The following is an 18345-nucleotide window of genomic DNA, read 5'->3' on the forward strand; positions in this document are numbered from 1 at the left end:
CCCTAATATTAGACGGATTGAAAAGTAATTATTGTCAAAGTTCAACTTTCAGTGCAAAATGGCAATTGCCTGTTGTCACTTGAATGCTTTCTAATCACTGTCAGTGCATGGGGGACGACAATGGATTAGAATTAGTGAGATACTGAGCTCTACTGCCCTCCAGTGGACACAAAGTTCCAACTGGAAATGACCAAGCATTTTCATAATGTGGTAAATTACACATTTTCCTCTCTATCAGTGGTGTTCGATTTTCTTTTATCACACTCCAATCTGTGAAACACGTGTCAATGTCACCCGTGAAAAATGGGAAGAAAGAAGAGTTCAAAAAGTGCATTTATTTTCATTTTCAGGCACTTCAGCTATTGCTGCTTGTCACACAGTCAAGAGGGGAAAAAAATGAAAGCGAGCATCATCTAAAGACTACATGTAAAAAAAAAAAAAAAAAAAAAAAAAAAAGGTCAAATTTACTGCCCAGCAGAAACCTTTTTTTTTTAAAACCATTAGAATGGAGTTAGAGCAGATGCATATAGTAATTGTGAACGATTGAGTCCATTAGAATAATTTTAAATCAATGAATAAATACAGATTTGGGTTGGATGGCCAGTTTTCTTGGTTAACCATCAAGGGATTCATTTTTTACAAAATGCCGTCATTATAACTTGAAATGCTCACAAAAGGACAATTACATAAATGATAGGAATATCTTACATAATGGTGATGTACAGTACGAAAAAAATAAAGCTGTAAAAAACATGCAAATAAGACAGCACCATGATTTGACTAACACTTAGCAGCAAAAAGAAAAAAACAATGTTACATTTGAACAGCTCAAGGCTTTGTCAGTATAATGAAATCAAACATGCAGAAGCTTTACATGCACAGAAAATTCTACAAATATGTTTACAGTAATCCCCCGTCTAGTCACACCATACATGTGGTGGCAACCACTACCACCACAAATTAGTGTTTCAAGATTTAGTTAATTGTTTATGTGATATTTTATGAACATATACAACTCCTTCTAAAAAAATTAGCATATTGTGATAAAGTTCATTATTTTCTGTAAAGTACTGATAAACATTAGACTTTCATAAATTTTAGACTCATTACACACAACTGGAGTATTTCAAGCCTTTTATTGTTTTAATATTGATGATTATGGCAAAAAAGTCAGGAAAAAACAAAAATTCCTATCTCGAAAAAATAGCATATTTCAATCGACCAAACAAAAAAGTCAACCTTCAATTCATTATATTAGCTATGCAATCAATACTTGATCTTAATCTTTTTGCAGAAATGACTGCTTCAATGCAGCATGGCATGGAGGCAATCAGTCTGTGGCACTGCTGAGGTGCTATGGAGGCCTTCCTCTTAACAATATCCCACAGATTCTCTATGGGGTTCAGGTCAGGAGAGTTGGCAGGCCAATTGAGCACAGTAATGCCATGGTCAGTAAACCATTTACCAGTGCTTTTGGCACTATAAGCAGGTGCCAGGTCGTGCTGAAAAATGAAATCATGTCCATAAAGCTTTTCAGCAGATGGAAACATGAAGTGCTCCAAAATCTCCTGATAGCTAGCTGCATTGACCCTGCTCTTGATAAAACACAGTAGACCAACACCACCAGCTGACATGGCACCCCAGACCATCACTGACTGTGGGTACTTGACACTGGACTTCAGTCATTTTGGCATTTCCTTCTCCCCAGTCTTCCCCCAAACTCTGGCACCTTGACTTCCGAATGACATGCAAAATTTGCTTTCATCTCAAAAAAGTACTTTGGACCACAAGCAACAGTCTAGTGCTGCTTCTCTGTAGCCCAGGTCAGGCGCTTCTGTCGCTGTTTCAGGTTAAAAATGGCTTGACCTGGGGAATGCGACACCTGTAGCCCATTTCCAGCACACGCCTGTGCACGGTGGCTCTGGGTTTTCTACTCCAGACTCAGTCTACTGTTTCTGCAGGTCCCCCAAGGTCTGGAATCGGCCCTTCTCCACAATCTTTCTCAGGGTGCTGTCACCGCTTCTGGTTGTGCAGCGTTTCCTGCCACACTTTTTCCTTCCCACAGACTCCCACTGAGGTGCCTTGATACAGCACTCTGGGAACAGCCTGTTTGCACAGAAATTTATTTCTTTGTTTTAGGGGCCGTTTACATGGTGACTCTCCGAGAATACCAAAAACGTCAAATTTGCATTTGCATCTCCATTCGAACAATGTCGCAATTCTGCATGAAAACGATGTAGTATTCATTCCAAGTCCTAGGGGGCAGTGCAGATTTAAAGGGCGACAGAGAATGATGGACTTTGACCCCACCAAGCTCCCTCAGCCCGGAAAAAAATATGCCCGCCCACTCGAAGCAATGGCATTTTTCTTTTGTTCAAAAAGGCACAAAAAAAAATCAACATATTTAATTTAAAAATATTATTAAAACAGTAAATTAAAGCCGACATTCCGCCATATGTGCTGTTTTTAATGTTTAGTAGCACCGCTGCGCACGCCCAATGTGACGTGTACGAGTGCTGACGTTAACGACGCGGTCTCGCGCCGCAGGAGCCTTTGATATGCATGCCGAGGAAGCCCCCCTCAACCCCCCGCAATCGGATTCTTCCACTTTGGAGGTAGGATTCAGAATTTTTCGTCTTCGCTGACACCATATGCACGCGAGGCGAGTCCGCAACTCAGTCATTGCGTCTTTGTGTCGCAGAGTCGCCATGTAAACTGCCCCTCAGTCATTGCGTCTTTGTGTCGCAGATTCGCCATGTAAACCGCCCCTTAGCCTCTTGCTTGAGGGTGTCAATGATGGCCTTCTGGCTTTAGGGTGTCAATGATGGCCTTCTGGACAGCAATCAGGTCGGCAGTCTTGCCCATGATTGCGGTTTTGAGTAATGAACCAGGCTGGGAGTTTTTAAAAGCCTCAGGAATCTTTCGCACGGGTTTTGAGTTAATTCGTTGATTCAGATGATTAGGTTAGTAGCTTCTTTGGAGTACTTTTTCATGATATGCTAATTTTTTTAGATAAGAAGATTTGGGGTTTTTCATGTCTTTTTTCAAAATTATCAGTATTAAAACAATAAAAGGCTTGAACTACTTCAGTTGTGTGTAATGAATCTAAAATATGTGAAAGTATAATGTTTATCAGTACATTAAAGAAAATTATTAACTTTATCACAACATGCTAATTTTTTGAGAAGGACCAGTATTTTCTAATGGGTGCACACTTTAGTTAATATTTGTCCGAATGTTTACTGGAATTTATTTTCTAATTTGAGGTACCGACCACAGCTGTGTAAGATCTGGCACCTACCATTCTGGAGGGGGCATATTTAAGTTGATTTGATTATGACTGTTTGGCGTAAAGTTTTCACTGTTTGTTTAAATGCACATTAGTTGATTGTTGTTTGAAGTTCATTAAATTTTTCCATCTGTTGTTTTATAAAGTTGACAATGTTTGGTTAATTTGTCATACCTCCTTTAGGTGGTCGTTAGTAGAGTCCGCCCTTCTTTAAACGGCCACGGAGATGTGTCTGGAAGTCAGTTTGGTTGAAGCCTTTTGTTATGTTAGCCTCTTTTATGTTGGGCCCAAGATATTTTGTTAAACTGTTTCTTTTGTGACTTTTATTAAAATTAATCTTCACCTAAGTTAAAACACCAGTGCCCTCGTGTATGCTTGGTCCACTACAATATAAATTGTATTTTCTATTTGCATTTCTGTTGTTTTCCTCTAGAACAGTGGTGTCAAACTGATTCCACAAAGGGCCTCAGTGGGTCCTGGTCTTTGTTCCAACAGATCCAGCACAGACAGTTCAACCAATGAGGTTTCTGCTAAAATAAGCAGCACCTGACTGCAATCAACTGATTAAGCTTGTAAAACACCAGATTGGTGAAAAGGTATTCATCTTGTTTGGTTGGAATGAAATCCAGCTACCCACTGCGGCCTTTTGAGGACCGGTTTAACACCTCTGCTCTAGAATCTATCCCTAGCTATCTTCATTTCTCATGTATATTACACACTAGTTTATTAAGCCTTTGAGTATTGAGAGCGAGGGGAAGAGCTTTGAGGGGTTCTGGTGGTGTGGCCGCACGTGGGCCTGGGGCTCTTGTGGGTCCTGTTTACCGGTGTAACGGGTGCCCAGGTGGGTGAGGAGAGGGGCTAAAAATGATGATGATGCACCGAGCTATATTCTAGTGTTTACAGTAAGTGGGCATATATATCACTAGAAACATCAACCACCCCATGCTAATACAGTTAAGGCATGGTGGGTGGTGCCTTAACGCAGGGGTTTTCAACCCAGTCCTCAAGGCACACTGTGGGTCCTGGTTTTTGTTCCAGCCGATCCAGCAGAGACAGTTGAACCAATGAGGCTTCTGCTAAAACAAGCCACACCTGACTGCAATCAACTGATTGCACTTGTAAAACACCAGATTGGGGAAAAAGTGTTGTCATCTTGTTTGGTAAGAATGAAATCCTGCACCCACAGTGTGCCTTAGTGGAATAGGTTGGGAACCCCTGCCTTAACGTACCGATGATCCAAGTCATGGAAACGGGCATTGATCTCTTTCAGGAAACTTATCTAAAAGAAATGACTGTGATTGCCTTTTCTGTGATTTTTCGCAAGTGATTCGACAAGATAAACCTGTCAAATAGGAAAGTAGCACAAAGACCAAATCTAGACGCATCTATTTTTGGCAGGGCGGAGCTAAAATTTGAATTGGTAGCGGAAGCTACATAGAGCAGTAAAACCAAATTAAATAAGAGCACAGGAGTTTTAAAAATGTTTTTGAAGTGTGTGGAAGGCATAAAAATCTGAATAAAATAAAACAAAAAGATACACCATCTAAATATCAAGGATTTTCATTATTTTACATTTTGGTCTGTAATGTGTATTACAAGCATGTTTCACTATTCGCAACAGGGCCCAGTCCTGATCCCCCACGAATAGCTAGGGATTACTGGAGTTTCTACAACGTGGCCACCACTGAAAGCAACAAGTTCCACTTTTCAAATGTTCATTGGCTTTGCTCTTCTTGGGCGTTCAGAGATGCCCCAGCTGAGAAACCGCTAAGGCTTCCTCTCGAGGTAATTGGAAGGAACCCAACCTTTTCTAGGTTTGCCGTTGTCCAGCACCTTGCAGTACCACCAGCCGTTGGGGTTCCTTTCCAGAACCTCCAGACTGGTTCCCTCAGGGAAGCCCATGGTCTCCTCATCGCCATGGTAGTCGGCGATGGAGACGTAGATCTCTCTGAGGTTGTTATGGATAATGTGCGGCTTGGGCCTTACGGCGGACATGGGGAGGGAATTTTTCTGAGGGCCGCCACCAGGGAATTCCGAGCCACCGGCGCTTGAGGGACCCCGACTGAATGGGGCGATGTTGTTGGGCGCGGGTACACGTGGCACTGTACCAAATGAGGCATTTCGACGCACCGTGGGGCTGACCCGAGGGTTGTCGCCGGAGTTCAGGGACTCGTTTCTCCTGAGGGAACCCACAGGGCTAGGATTATCCCTAATGGGGGCTGAGATGAAGACTGACTGAGGTCTGACCACCTGCTGCCGCTTGCTAGCATTCTGCTTGCGTGACCCAAACAAGCTCGCGGGTTTGGAGAGACCGCCGGGTGGTTTGGAGGGGATGGGGGGCGTGACCTTCTTCAGGTTCTGATTGATGTTGTTCATGGCCTGCACCCTTTGTTCGTTCTTCTCCAAGCTGTTGGACTTGCTAAGGTTCCCAGGTTTGGACGGCGTTCCATCAGACTCTGAGCCGGCTGCATCATCCCGCTGCCGCACGGGCTCCAAGAAGTATGTCGGGGCCCAGCCCTCGGAGTCTTCCCAGCGGACGTACCACCAGCCACTTTCCTGCTTTTCCAGCACCAGCACCTCCACGCCGGCGGGGAAGCTGAGTTCTGACTCCTGGACTTTCTCGTACGGGTCGGTGGTGCGGTAAAGGACGCAGCCTTCCGCATCCGAGTCCCCACGGCTGCCTTTGGAGTAAATGGAGGACAACTCGGAGGACGTGCTCTGAGACGAGAAGGAGTCCTCGGAGGAGACAACAGAGGCCGTCTCTGAATCCTCGCCTTTGCTTTTGCTGCCGTTCTTGAGCTGGCCCGTGGGTCGTAGCTGTCTTCTCAACGTGCTGATGTCCATCTTGTCCCCACTGGACGCCTTAGCTAGCTGTGGTTTAGGCCTCACCACCGGCTTGGGTTTGGAGGAAGATTTGGCGTTGGGGGATGCTTTGCTTTCCTCCGAATCTTTCTTGTCTACCAACAATGACTCGTTACACCCCTCCTCGCTTTTGGTTGACATTTGGCTTCCGTTCAAGTTGATCTTGAGCTTATTAGCCGCAGATCTCCATGCTCCCAATTTGGGGTTGGCGGTCTTGCCAGTTTCAGAAGAAACGGTGGCCTTGGAAGAACTGGATTCGCGGCTAAACTGTCGCTCTGGCAGCTCCTTGAAGGGCCGGAAGCCATCGTTCTCGTAGATGCACTCCTCCTCAGCCTCCGCCTCTTGGCTGTCTTCAAATGACTCGCACATCCTAAAGGAGGCGCTGTGGAGAGATGACGCCGGGGAGGGTTTGGAGGACCGCTGGGATCCCTTATCAGAGGACGTGTCCTCACTTTTGGCATCCACCAAGGAAGCTTCGCAACGCAGGAACTCAAACTCAGACTCTAAATCAAGGTCACCAATAGCTGGGACGTCGTACTCCGGCTCTTCATACACGGGCTTCCCGGGAGACGCTGGGGACTCGGGAGTCTCAGGCGGTGCCGTCTCCACCGAGTCCTGCTTTTTGACAGGCGGCGCAGGAGGAGGAACTTTGGGTCGGCAGAGCGTGCTGGTTCTACGATTGAGGTTGGGCTTTTTGCGTTTGTCAATGTAGGAACATGGAGCCCAGCCCTCTTGCTCACCGATCTGGACATACCACCAACCTCCAGAATTTTTCTCAATCACCTGAAACATCATATGTGATGGACATTAATTCTGAAAATAATCCACTCAGAAGTTTTAGATTATGTGATTGTCACCTCAGCCTTTTGGCCTCCATTAAAACTGATCCCATCAGAAATACAAGACTGGAACTCGGCAATTGTGTAATACTCAGCTTCAACTGTAGGGGGCTCTGGTGGTGAGGGCAAAGGAAATCCCTGGGAAGAAAATATTTAAAAAATATTTAAAAACAATACACTTGATGTATTAATTAGTCTTTCATCTTTAGTGATGTTAACATTACAGCACAGGTTAGGTACACCTGTTTCATATATGGAGATGGCATAGGCTCTGTTTTAATTAACCAAAAACCCCAGGGGCAAGCTTATAAGTTACATTAAAAAAAGAAATAGAAAAAAGAAAACTTATTGTTTTCTGAGACGGGGGTGAAACAAGGTTTGCCCAGTAATTGCTCATTACAAATTAAAAGTATAACAATAAGGCACATTAGCACATACCAAAATAGAACTGGTTCCAATAGAAAAGCAAATCTAAACAGAATAACCAAAAGTACTGACGCATCGACCTATTTTGCTCCTCTAATGCAACATAGCATGAAAAATATGGGAAACATCTAAGTACAAAAGCTAAAAAAATACCTCTTTGATAGTCACATTAGTGACTAGTATATAAAATATTATGTTCATGTACGTATGTTATATAAAGCACTCCCACCAGAGTTGCATCTCTTCGAGGAGGAGGTTTTTGCCTGAGAACTGGGGAACCTGTGGAACAGAAAAAAATGTATTTTTATACTGCACATTCAAACTTTCATTTCACTCATTCACTACCATTGATCTTGATAGGTTTCCAATCCAGTCGGACTGCTACATCGATCACTTTCAACGGCATGAAATGATTATTTTAATCAACGTGACTGACCGATTTCGATGCGGTGAGGTGCAATACGGGCCACGGCTGGCGAGGCCTGCTCTGTTTTGCCCTTCCCTTCTTGAGGCACGCCGACAGGACCCGTTTCAGAACACAGGACCGGTAAGCTGATCTCTTTGCGGACGACCCGCGGGCTCTCTGGCACGCTGTCGCCACCTACGTCCTTTTCACTTGGGGCTTTCTTGTTGAGCAGGTTACTGATCTCCATGATGTTCCCGATGATCTCCACTGGGCCAGTTGCTGTATTTTTTCTGGGGGAGAGGTCTTCTTTCATCTTCTTTAGATAAGAAGCTGGAGCCCAGCCTTCCTTATCTTGGTACCTACATGTCCAGAATAAAGTAGAACTCCAAATTACTTGATACTATGAACTTGTCACAAATTCCAAACATGCTATGTGAGACTCACCTTATAAACCACCAACCTTCAAGGTTCTTCTGAATCACTTCCACAACCACTCCTTTCTCAAATGCGATTTCATCTTTCCCTTGGCTGGTGTACGCTTGCACTGTGACATATTTTTCTTCTGTCATAGACACAGAAAAACAGAGATGTATTTAAATTATGTTTGGTTAAGATAAAGATTACTTACTGTATTTTCAGACTACAATGCACACGAGATTGTAAATTTATTTTCATACATACGGCACTCCTCATTATAAAGCACTTTAGTGTGTAAACATACCCAGGGTGTCTACAGGTAAAGCTCATTTAATGCTTTTTGATGCCACTTTTAATGGCTCTTGACACGAATTGAATGCCGATGCCCAACTGCAGATAGTTTCACACACACACAAATTGTAAGTAGAGTTGTCCGATAATTACTTTTTAACTGATATCCCAATTTTTTCCAACTCCAAAAATCCGATACCGATATCAAACAGATACCAATATATACTGTCGTGGACTTAACATTTTATGGCCAATTACTGTATATTGTGATTCCCCGCCGGATACTTTAATAATGATAAATATAAAAGCATCAAGGTTTTCCTATAAGCATCCTATAAGAAATAAGAGAACAACCTCAACTGAAGTTATGGGAAAAATGCCTATATTTTACCACTATATTTGTTGTTGAAATCAAAATACTTTCATGCAAACATCAATTTTTAGATCAAGTGCAAGGGCAAAGTGCCAATAAGGCACTGCCATATCGCATATGACTCACAGTGTTTCTGGCTCAAAATAACATCAAAGGCACCCTGCTTCAGTACAGTGAATGAGGTACAGTGCCCTCCATAATTATTGGATTTATAATAATTATGTGCTTTTTAGCTTGTAATAAAATTTTTTTTTTTTTCGAAAAATATGGGATCCTTAATGGAAAAAAAGAGAAAAATCCAACCTTCAATACAAGTGCATTTATTCAGTGGGGAAAAAATCCCACATAAAGAAATAATTATCTGACATCAAATAATGTGTGTCACAATTATTAGCACCCCTGGTGTTAATACTTTGTACAACCCCCTTTTGCCAACAAAACAGCACCTAATCTTCTCCTATAATGTTTCACAAGATGGGAAAAGACAGAAATAGGGATCTTCAGCCATTCCTCTTTGCAGAATCTCTCTAAATCATCCAGAGATCTGGGTCCTCTCCTCTGTACTCTCCTCTTCAGCTCACCCCACAGGTTTTCAATGGGGTTTAGGTCTGGGGACTGAGATGGCCATGGGAGGAGCTTGATTTTGTGTCTGGTGAACCATTTCTGTGTAGATTTGGCCATATGTTTAGGGTCATTGTCTTGCTGAAAGACCCAGTGACGACCCATCTTCAGCTTTCAGGCAGAGGGCAACAAATTTTGATTTAAAATGTCCTGGTATTTCAAAGCATTCATAATGCCATGCACCCTAACAAGGTTCCCAGGGCTTTTGGAAGCGAAACAGCCCACAGCATCACTGACCCACCCCCATACTTCACAGTGGGTATGAGGTGCTGTCTACACGCCAAGAAGCTGTTTGGGAGGCATGCACGGAGAAAACCTTTCCTCACTCACAATCATAAACGCAAACGTCTGGAGTTCGCCAAGCGGTATTGGGGCTTCAACTGGGACCGTGTGCTTTGGTCAGATGAGACCAAGATTGAGCTTTTTGGCAACAAACACTCTAAGTGGGTCTGGCGTGCCACGAAAGATGCGCATGCTGAAAAGCTAAAAAGAAGCTAAAAAAACCACATAATTATTATATATCCAATAATTATGGAGGGCACTGTATGTCTTGAGTTTGAATTCATTATTATAGACAAGTTTCCTGAGCGAAATATGGGCGGCACCATTTTAGAAAATGTCTGCTCCGAACTTCCGGTTTAGAAAGAACATCAATTGCGGTTGAAGTAAGCAGTGTGTTGACAAAGTTAAAACTGCAATATCAAGCCAGAGGAACCCACAAAATCTCCAAAAATTGATTCGGCACGACGTAGATGACACGTAGATAAGATTGTAACAAAAATAGTATGTCATTCTCTTTTATTGCAGATATTGATCACAATAAAACATTTAGACAATATGAAAAAGGTCAATAAATCACAATTTATAAAATTATCTGAAAAATTAGCATACGAGAATGTGATATCAGACAGCAGAGCTCCGGAGCGGCTTACGAGCCTCGCCAAACTTTGACCAGACATTACGCAGATCGTCGGGTGCAAACAGATGGTCTTTCTCATGCTGTCCTCGGTAATTCCAGCTCCAATAGCGTATCTTAAAGTCCCTGCAATTAAAAAGCTTGTAGTTGGATCTCGGGATCAAGCTGACGGTCCGCCGCGAGTCGAGCCACGTCTTTCCCAGCCTTTCAGCCGCCCCCGGGTAGAACGCACGTAGTCTCAATATATGTCCATCAACGTACAGCAAGTGTTGATGTGAGGCACATCAACTTGTCTTCCCATTCCTAAAAGGCGTTTTCCACCTGTAAACAAAACGAACAAAAAACTTGTAACACTTGCGTTTATGCGTTGACATAATTGTGCCATCTACACGTACTGATTAGCAACAGGCTAGCAGCAGGTACAGTAGTTGTAGTAAATAATATTAAAGATCATAATCACAATCATCATCGTAATTACAATATCAAAGGCAACAAGTGGTTTCATGCACAAGATTTTAGCATAACTAAGAACATACCTTCCTTAACACTGCGGAAACATGGCTACAAAAACACCTGGTCTTTGTGGTGGCAAGAGCTTGGTTCCACATCTGTTTTCATGAACACGTTGTTCTCACCTTTTGTGATGATGGCAGATGGATGCGGTATTTCCAATTTTTTTTGTTTTAGGGATTTTGATGAGTAATGTTACTCCAGCTTCACTGTTGTTTTGGATGGAGGAATTCTAAAACGGAAGTTGCTGCAGACATAAGGAAGTAAAGCGGAAGTACCTCGGAAACTTGTCTATAATTCATTATTTTTCATTTATTTATTTTTTGCACCATGAATGCAAATGGTCTGTTCACATAACAAATCGCAAGCATCTTAGTTTGGAGACATCTAATGGTCAATAAGCATAACTGCTGTGCTAAACTGTGACCATCTCTTCTCCAAAGGCAGAAGAGAAGGCTTCTACATTCACTTTGAAGGCAAGATGCATATTGGACCAAAACCTTATGTCGAAATTATCACATATCATTTTAAAATACTTTAATCAGCCAAAATTATCGGCTACCCAATAATATCAGACAACTATAATAAATTATGTAAATTATGTTTGTTTTGTTTTTTTAACCAAGTTTACATAAAATTTGATGCCTCAAACATTAAGCTTAATCCTTTTTAATGCTTTTTAAAGCCTGAATTTTGACAAAATCCATTTAATGACTTTTAATGCTTTTCAATGACCTGCATAAACACCGGTACTGCATCTGTCATTTGTTTTTGTTTTATTTTTTATGAGTTTGCTGAATGATAGATTTGTCTTTAGCACTCTACTCTCTCTACTCTTCTCTACAGTTACGTTCCACCAAAATAGGTTCAAGGTCATTCAGCACAATCAGAATTCATTAAGCACATTTTCCATTTTTGGGAAAAATAAAATATTCCTAGTACGCCTGGTAGGTTAAAAACAGAATATAGTAAAGCAAATTTGTAGATGTATAATATGTTTTGACACAATAGAATGGAACGTTCCCTATCAACTACAACTAAAAAGTTGTTTTCTTTCATCTCAACGTAAGCCTACAGCCCAATACTTGTTTTTTGGTAAATAAGTATCACATCATCACACTTCCTTGTTTATTTACAGTGATCCCTCATCTTTTTTGGTTAATGGGGTAAACCCCCCGCAAAAATGGAACATCCGCGAAGTAGAGGCGGAGCTTATTTGAATTTAAAAAAATACTACCATACCTTAACCCTAAACCCTAACCTTTGACATGGTAGTACTGTCGAGATAATACTCTCCAAACCCTAACCCTAAACCCTAACCTTTTTTTTTTGTGTGTGTGTTCAATATATTTATTCGAATATACCAGCATTGGAAATATACATATAAGACATGTCATATGTATATTTATATATTTTTTTAATAAATATTTTTAAGCACTGCAAATGTATTAAAAATGATGAGATATATGTATAAAAGAAGACAATGACTTGCAAATGTATACATACATATAACTTTTCAGACTTAACATTTTAAATTAATACTGTATTTATGTACCGGTATTTATTTTTAATTGAAAAAAATCCACAATAGATTCAGTCCACAAAGTTTGAAGCGCAAAGTAGCGAGGGATCACTGTACTACTTTCCTGTTTAGACAATTCCTGTGGCATCTTTCAATTGATTGGCTTTTATTGACGTTGATATCCTTTTGAATTCTGGGGGCTGGCAGTGAAGGCTCATGTTTCACTGCCATTTCCAGCAAAAGATCAAAATGGATTGGACGTCTACCACCATCAATCGCAGAAAAACTCAAAAAAGGAGCACAAATTGATAATTAAATTTGTGTACAGTGAAACACTAATAGATGGAAAATTACTATATACATCTGTCAAGCCTGTTTTAAAGTCAGTGTAAACAGAGAACAGCTACAAAATGGGTCTCACAATTAAATATCATGGGCAACACATCGTGAAGTGCACTTTAATGTTGCACACGGAGTAATTGCGAAGATAGAAACACTGTGCGGCCTGCCATTCATTTAGTTTTGTTTACATTAAGTGCACCTTAGGCGAGCCAGCATCCTATGAAGTGTCCTTGGCCTTGCGCCTCTAAACTCAGCACATAATAGCGAGAGAGGCTCCGTGCTGATTTATGCATTCCTGCAAGGCCATTGGAGAGACACCATTTCCCGTCATTATGGTCATTCCTGACTTATCCCTGCCTGAGCGAGTCACATGAAAGCAGGGCAGCAAAAGTTACAAGAAGTAGTGTTTGGGTTCCTGCTTACAAATAATTTTTCTTTCTCGCCCTTTCCCAAGGTTGTCGAGGAAGGCAGAAACGGGCTTTAAAGTCATGTATTTAAATTAGTGAGAGCATCTTCAAACTCTCTGTGTCAAAATGAGACTAGATGCCATCTGAAGCCAACTTTATCCCAAGAATTTGTTTTATGAATGAACTGCCGCCTCAAACACAATCACTTCAAGGTTTTCATTTTAATTTAATGTTAAATTGCTTTTGTAACCAGCTCCATCATTGGCATTTTGGAAATGGGGTATTAAAATACCCCAAATTTGCCACTTTTTGAGAGGTGTTATTCAGAGAAATCATCAAAATGAGTTTTCAGAGCATCACAGTGGTGGCACCAATTACCATGAATGATTAAAATACAGTGGGGCAAATAAGTATTTAGTCAAACACTAATTGTGCAAGTTCTCCCAATTTAAGATATTATAATTGCCTACAATTGTCAACATAGGTAAACCTCAACAATGAGAGACAGAATGTGAAAAAACCCCCAGAAAATCACATAGTTTCATTTTTAAAGAATTTATTAGCAAATCATGGTGGAAAATAAGCATTTGGTCAATACTTTAAGTTCATCTCAGTACTTTGTTATGTACCTTTTGTTGGCAATAACGGAGGCCAAACATTTTCTGTAACTCTTCACAAGCTTTTCACACAATGTTGCTGGTATTTTGGCCCATTCCTCAATTCAGATCTTCTCTAGAGCAGTGATGTTTTGGGGCTGTCGTTGGGCAACACGGGCTTTCAACTCCCTCAACAGATTTTCTATGATCTGGAGACTAGCTAGGCCACTCCAGGACCTTGAAATGCTTCTTACAAAGCCACTCCTTTGTTGCCCTGGCTGAGGTTTGGGATCATTGTCATGCCGAAAGACCCAGCCAGGTAAGGAGATTTTCACTCAGAATCTCGCAATACATGACCCCATTCATTCTTTCCTTTACACAGATCAGTCGTCCTGGTCCCTTTGCAGAAAAACAGCCCCAAAGCATGATGTTTCCACCCCCATACTTCACAGTGGGTATGGTGTTCTTCGGCTGCAATTCAGTATTCTTTCTCCTCCAAACACGAGAACCTGTGTTTCTACCATTAAGTTCGGTAAATTTTGGTTTCATCTGACCATAACACATTCTCCCAGTCCTCTTCTGGATCATCCAAATGCTCTCTAGCAAACCGCAGACGGGCCTGGACGTGTACTGGCTTCAGCAGGGGCACATGTCTGGCAGTGCAGGATTTGAGTCCCTGGCAGCGCATTGTGTTACTGATAGTAGCCTTAGTTACTGTGGTCCCAGCTCTCTGTAGGTCCCCCCGTGGGGTTCTGGGATTTTTGCTCACCGTTCTTAATATCATTTTGATGCCACGGGGTGAGATCTTGCATGGAGCTCCAGATCGAGGGAGATTATCAGTGGTCTTGTATGTCTTCCATTTTCTAATAATTGCTCCCACAGTTGATTTCTTTATACCAAGCATTTTACCTATTGCAGATTCAGTCTTCCCAGCCTGGTGCAGGTCTACAATTTTGTCTCTGGTGTCCTTCGACATCTCTTTGGTATTGGCCATAGTGGAGTTTGGAGTGTGACTGACTGAGGTTGTGGACAGGTGTCTTTTATACCGATAATGAGTTAAAACAGGTGCCATTAATACAGGTAACGAGTGGAGCCTCGTTAGACCTCGTTAGAAGAAGTTAGACCTCTTTGACAGCCAGAAAACTTGCTTGTTTGTAGGTGACCAAATACTTATTTTCCACTCTAATTTGGAAATAAGTATTGTTTAATTTAAAAATCAAACAATGTGATTTTCGTTTTTTTCCCCCACATTCTGTCTCTCACGGCTGAGGTTTACCCATGTTGACAATTACTAGCCTCTCTAATCTTTTCAAGTAGGAGAACTTGCACAATTGGTGGTTGACTAAATACTTATTTGCCCCACTTTAAGTCCCTTAACTTGAATAAAAGACAGTTAGTAAAGACTTTTGAAAGGCAAGCATGCTTCGTGGCTTCTTTAACCAATTTTTCACATTTGGAGTAAAATTTTGCTGACTTTGGCAATTCTACTCATATCTCAAATTATCTTTGTAGTTTTGGAGTGCAAACCAAAAACAGAACCAGGAGAGCTAAAACAAGTGTTAAGGATTAGATTTTTTAAAATTGTGTTTTAGCATCTTTAAATGTGTTTAACTACTTCGTTGCCACTGACGGCGGTTGGCAGCAATCATTCCTTTAATTGGCAGCGAATGGGTGAAAGATAATTGAGGGTCAGCGTTGGATTTTCACCTGTCATACTTAGGACTGCAACAACCCCCTTTGATCCCGGTAGTTCATTTCCTGCCTTCCCCTAACATTTCCCAAAGTTATTCAGGAAAAGACAAATACTGCAGCAACAAACAAAGATCATATTTATGTCTTTTTGTATTTTTGACCTCGTGGACTCTTTTTGTGTGTTCTGCCTGGTGAAACGTTTTCCCCTCTCAAACAATATCCAGCCGAGCAAAGAGGGGAAACTCTGAATCAGATGTTTTGTTAACCACAACATGCATCGCCTCCATCACTGTTTGAATAGATTCTAGTGGAGTCAGCACAATCTTTCTTTTTTTTTTCCCCCTCTCTGTCCTTCTCAAGAAGGATTATAGTCTTCGGTGGAAACAACGCTCGTTCCACTCCAGAGCGCAGCGCCAAGCACAAAGTTGGGAATCAACCTAACTGCTTATTCCTCAGTGCATCTCTATCAGAGACCATCTTGGCCTGCTTGCGGACGTCATTTTTCACACGTCAAAATTAGTTGCAATTTGCAGCTGAGCTAAGTAAAACGGGCTCTTAAATGCGGCATCAGGCCAATCCCTCTGTGTATTGCGCAACTGATTTCGGTGCGTGGGTGAGAGCTGTTCGGGAGTATTTGGCAGTGTTGAAATAAGCAACATTCTGTAACATTAGTTCAGTAATTGGTTGTTAGTCATGAAGCTACTGATTTCCCCTTATTTTCCCTGGAGGCAGGATTGGTGGATTAAACATGAACTGAAAGTACTGAACCATACAGCAACAAAATATTAATGAAGGAATACACAGTATTGCCCCATTATATAGCAGTTCACCATTCATGCAGATACTTTTTGCTAAAATTCAAATTTGAAATGCGTGAAAATGAGATCACTTGAAGACTCCCCCAAGAAATTTAGTAGTATTATTTTTAATGAAACTCATCAATTCACATCATCATAGAAAGATGGCAGCAAAGCACGACTGAAGAATAACTGAAGCTCCTCAAATCACTTCGTTACGGTAGTTGCTTGGCCACGAGAAAGTAATACTTCTATTACTATGGCTTGTTGAATATTTTAGGTAATAAGATCCTAAATTTGACCAAACGGCAAAGTATTTGTTATTTTTTGCAATGCATTTACCGTATTGGCTTCAATATAAGACAGTGTTTTTTGCATTGAAATAAGTATGAAAAAGTGGGGATCGTCTTATATTCGGGGTCTAGACATTATACCCATTCACGACGCTAGATGGCCAAATATTGAAGCGATGTTCTGTCATGACAGAACTCAGCTACTCTCAAGTTTAACCAGTATGAATTATTTTATTGCAATGTTTTTCCTTATTCAAATTTGTTTCAAGACTACAGTTACAGTTAGACTGCACTTTGATGGTTAATGCAGTTATTGCAATTTTGTTGTTTTATCACAATAGATTGGTTTGTTTGCATTTCAAAAACCAGAAGCCATTCATTTACGAATGTGATTACACGTTAGTTTACATATTTAAGTGTTCAGATATTAAGATTTGAATGAGGCAAAATAACTAGGGCTGTCAAACGATTAGAATTTTTAATCGAGTTAATTACAGCTTAAAAATTAATTAATCGTAATTAATCGCTATTAATCGCAATTCAAACCATCTATAAAATATGCCATATTTTTCTGTAAATTATTGTTGGAATGGAAAGATAAGACACAAGATGGATATATACATTCAACATACGGTATATAAGGACTGTATTTGTTTATTATAACAAGATGGCATTATCATTATTAACATTCTGTTAAAGCGATCCAATGATAGAAAGACGTAGTTCTTAAAAGATAAATGTTAGTACAAGTTATAGAAATTTTATATTAAAACCCCTCTTAATGTTTTCGTTTTAATAAAATTTGTAAAATTTTCAATCAAAAAATAAACTAGTAGCCTGCCATTGTTGTCAATAATTACTTACACAATGCTCATGGGTGCTGAAGCCTATAAAATCAGTCGCACCCAAGTGCCAGCAGAGGGCGGCAAAACTCCATAAAACACAATTAACATGCAGGCATTTCACAGTACTGTCATTTAAATCTGTCTGAGCGGGGCATGTGCGTTAAGTGCGTCAAATATTTTAACGTGATTAATTTTAAAAATTAATTACCGCCCGTTAACGTGATAATTTTGACAGCCCTAAAAATAACATGCTTTCTCTCTCAAATATATTGTTATAAACATTTGTTTCAGGTGTACTGTAATTATTTTCTGTATAAAAAATATAATTTGTTGTTCAAAAAGTCTTTTTTTAAACTTGAGTCTTGAAAAAGAAGGGGTCGTCTTATAATCAGGGTCGTCTTATATTTGGGCCAATACAGTAAATAAAATTATAATAATAAAGTATTAGAGCACTTTGAATTACTTCGTTGAATTGTGCAATACAAATAAGTGTTGAGTTTTGTCAAAAATGTTTCCCTAGTGTGTCTGGTCATTGTGATTACCCAGTGATTTCACCTGTGGTGGCATGCTCCTTGTGTGTTGACGATCCGCTGCCTCTTGTGTCACCCACTTGTGCCTCATTTTCTCGTTACCCCTTGTCTGTATTTAAGCTCCCAGTTTCTGTTAACTCCTTGTTGCGTAATTGTCACTTTCATGTCTATCCCAAGGTCTGGTCTTGTTCATGTCAGTTCCGCCATCCATTGTCCTTTTGTTCCTGCATCCTCTGTTTATGTAAGTTTTTGGTGCTTTTTGTCTATACTTTGAGTTTTTGTAGTCATCATTAAATCATTTTTTGAGTTCACCGGCCACAGGACGTCGGCACGGGAAGCCAGGACGGGCCCATGCCGTCGGCGTGGATGAG

The 18345-nt window shown here is 40.8% G+C and overlaps 1 protein-coding gene across 4 annotated transcripts in view; it reads right to left on the reverse strand.

Moving 5' to 3' along the window:
- Positions 1 to 356: 356 nt before the first annotated feature.
- Positions 357 to 18345, reverse strand: part of LOC130922933 (SH3 and PX domain-containing protein 2A-like) — a 104319-nt gene continuing 86330 nt past the window's right edge. For 3 of the 4 annotated variants that reach the window (XM_057848216.1, XM_057848215.1, XM_057848214.1), the window contains 5 exons: positions 8267 to 8384; positions 7853 to 8181; positions 7646 to 7695; positions 7009 to 7128; positions 357 to 6934 (listed from right to left, as the gene is read on the reverse strand). In XM_057848216.1, coding sequence (XP_057704199.1) covers positions 5057 to 6934; positions 7009 to 7128; positions 7646 to 7695; positions 7853 to 8181; positions 8267 to 8384 — 2495 coding nt within the window. In that variant the 3' untranslated portion in view covers positions 357 to 5056. The remainder of the gene's footprint in view (positions 6935 to 7008; positions 7129 to 7645; positions 7696 to 7852; positions 8182 to 8266; positions 8385 to 18345) is intronic. The other variant, XM_057848217.1, reaches the window with a different exon arrangement.

The sequence above is a fragment of the Corythoichthys intestinalis genome, chromosome 10 (assembly GCF_030265065.1).
Source record: "Corythoichthys intestinalis isolate RoL2023-P3 chromosome 10, ASM3026506v1, whole genome shotgun sequence".
Taxonomy (NCBI): Eukaryota; Metazoa; Chordata; class Actinopteri; order Syngnathiformes; family Syngnathidae; genus Corythoichthys; species Corythoichthys intestinalis.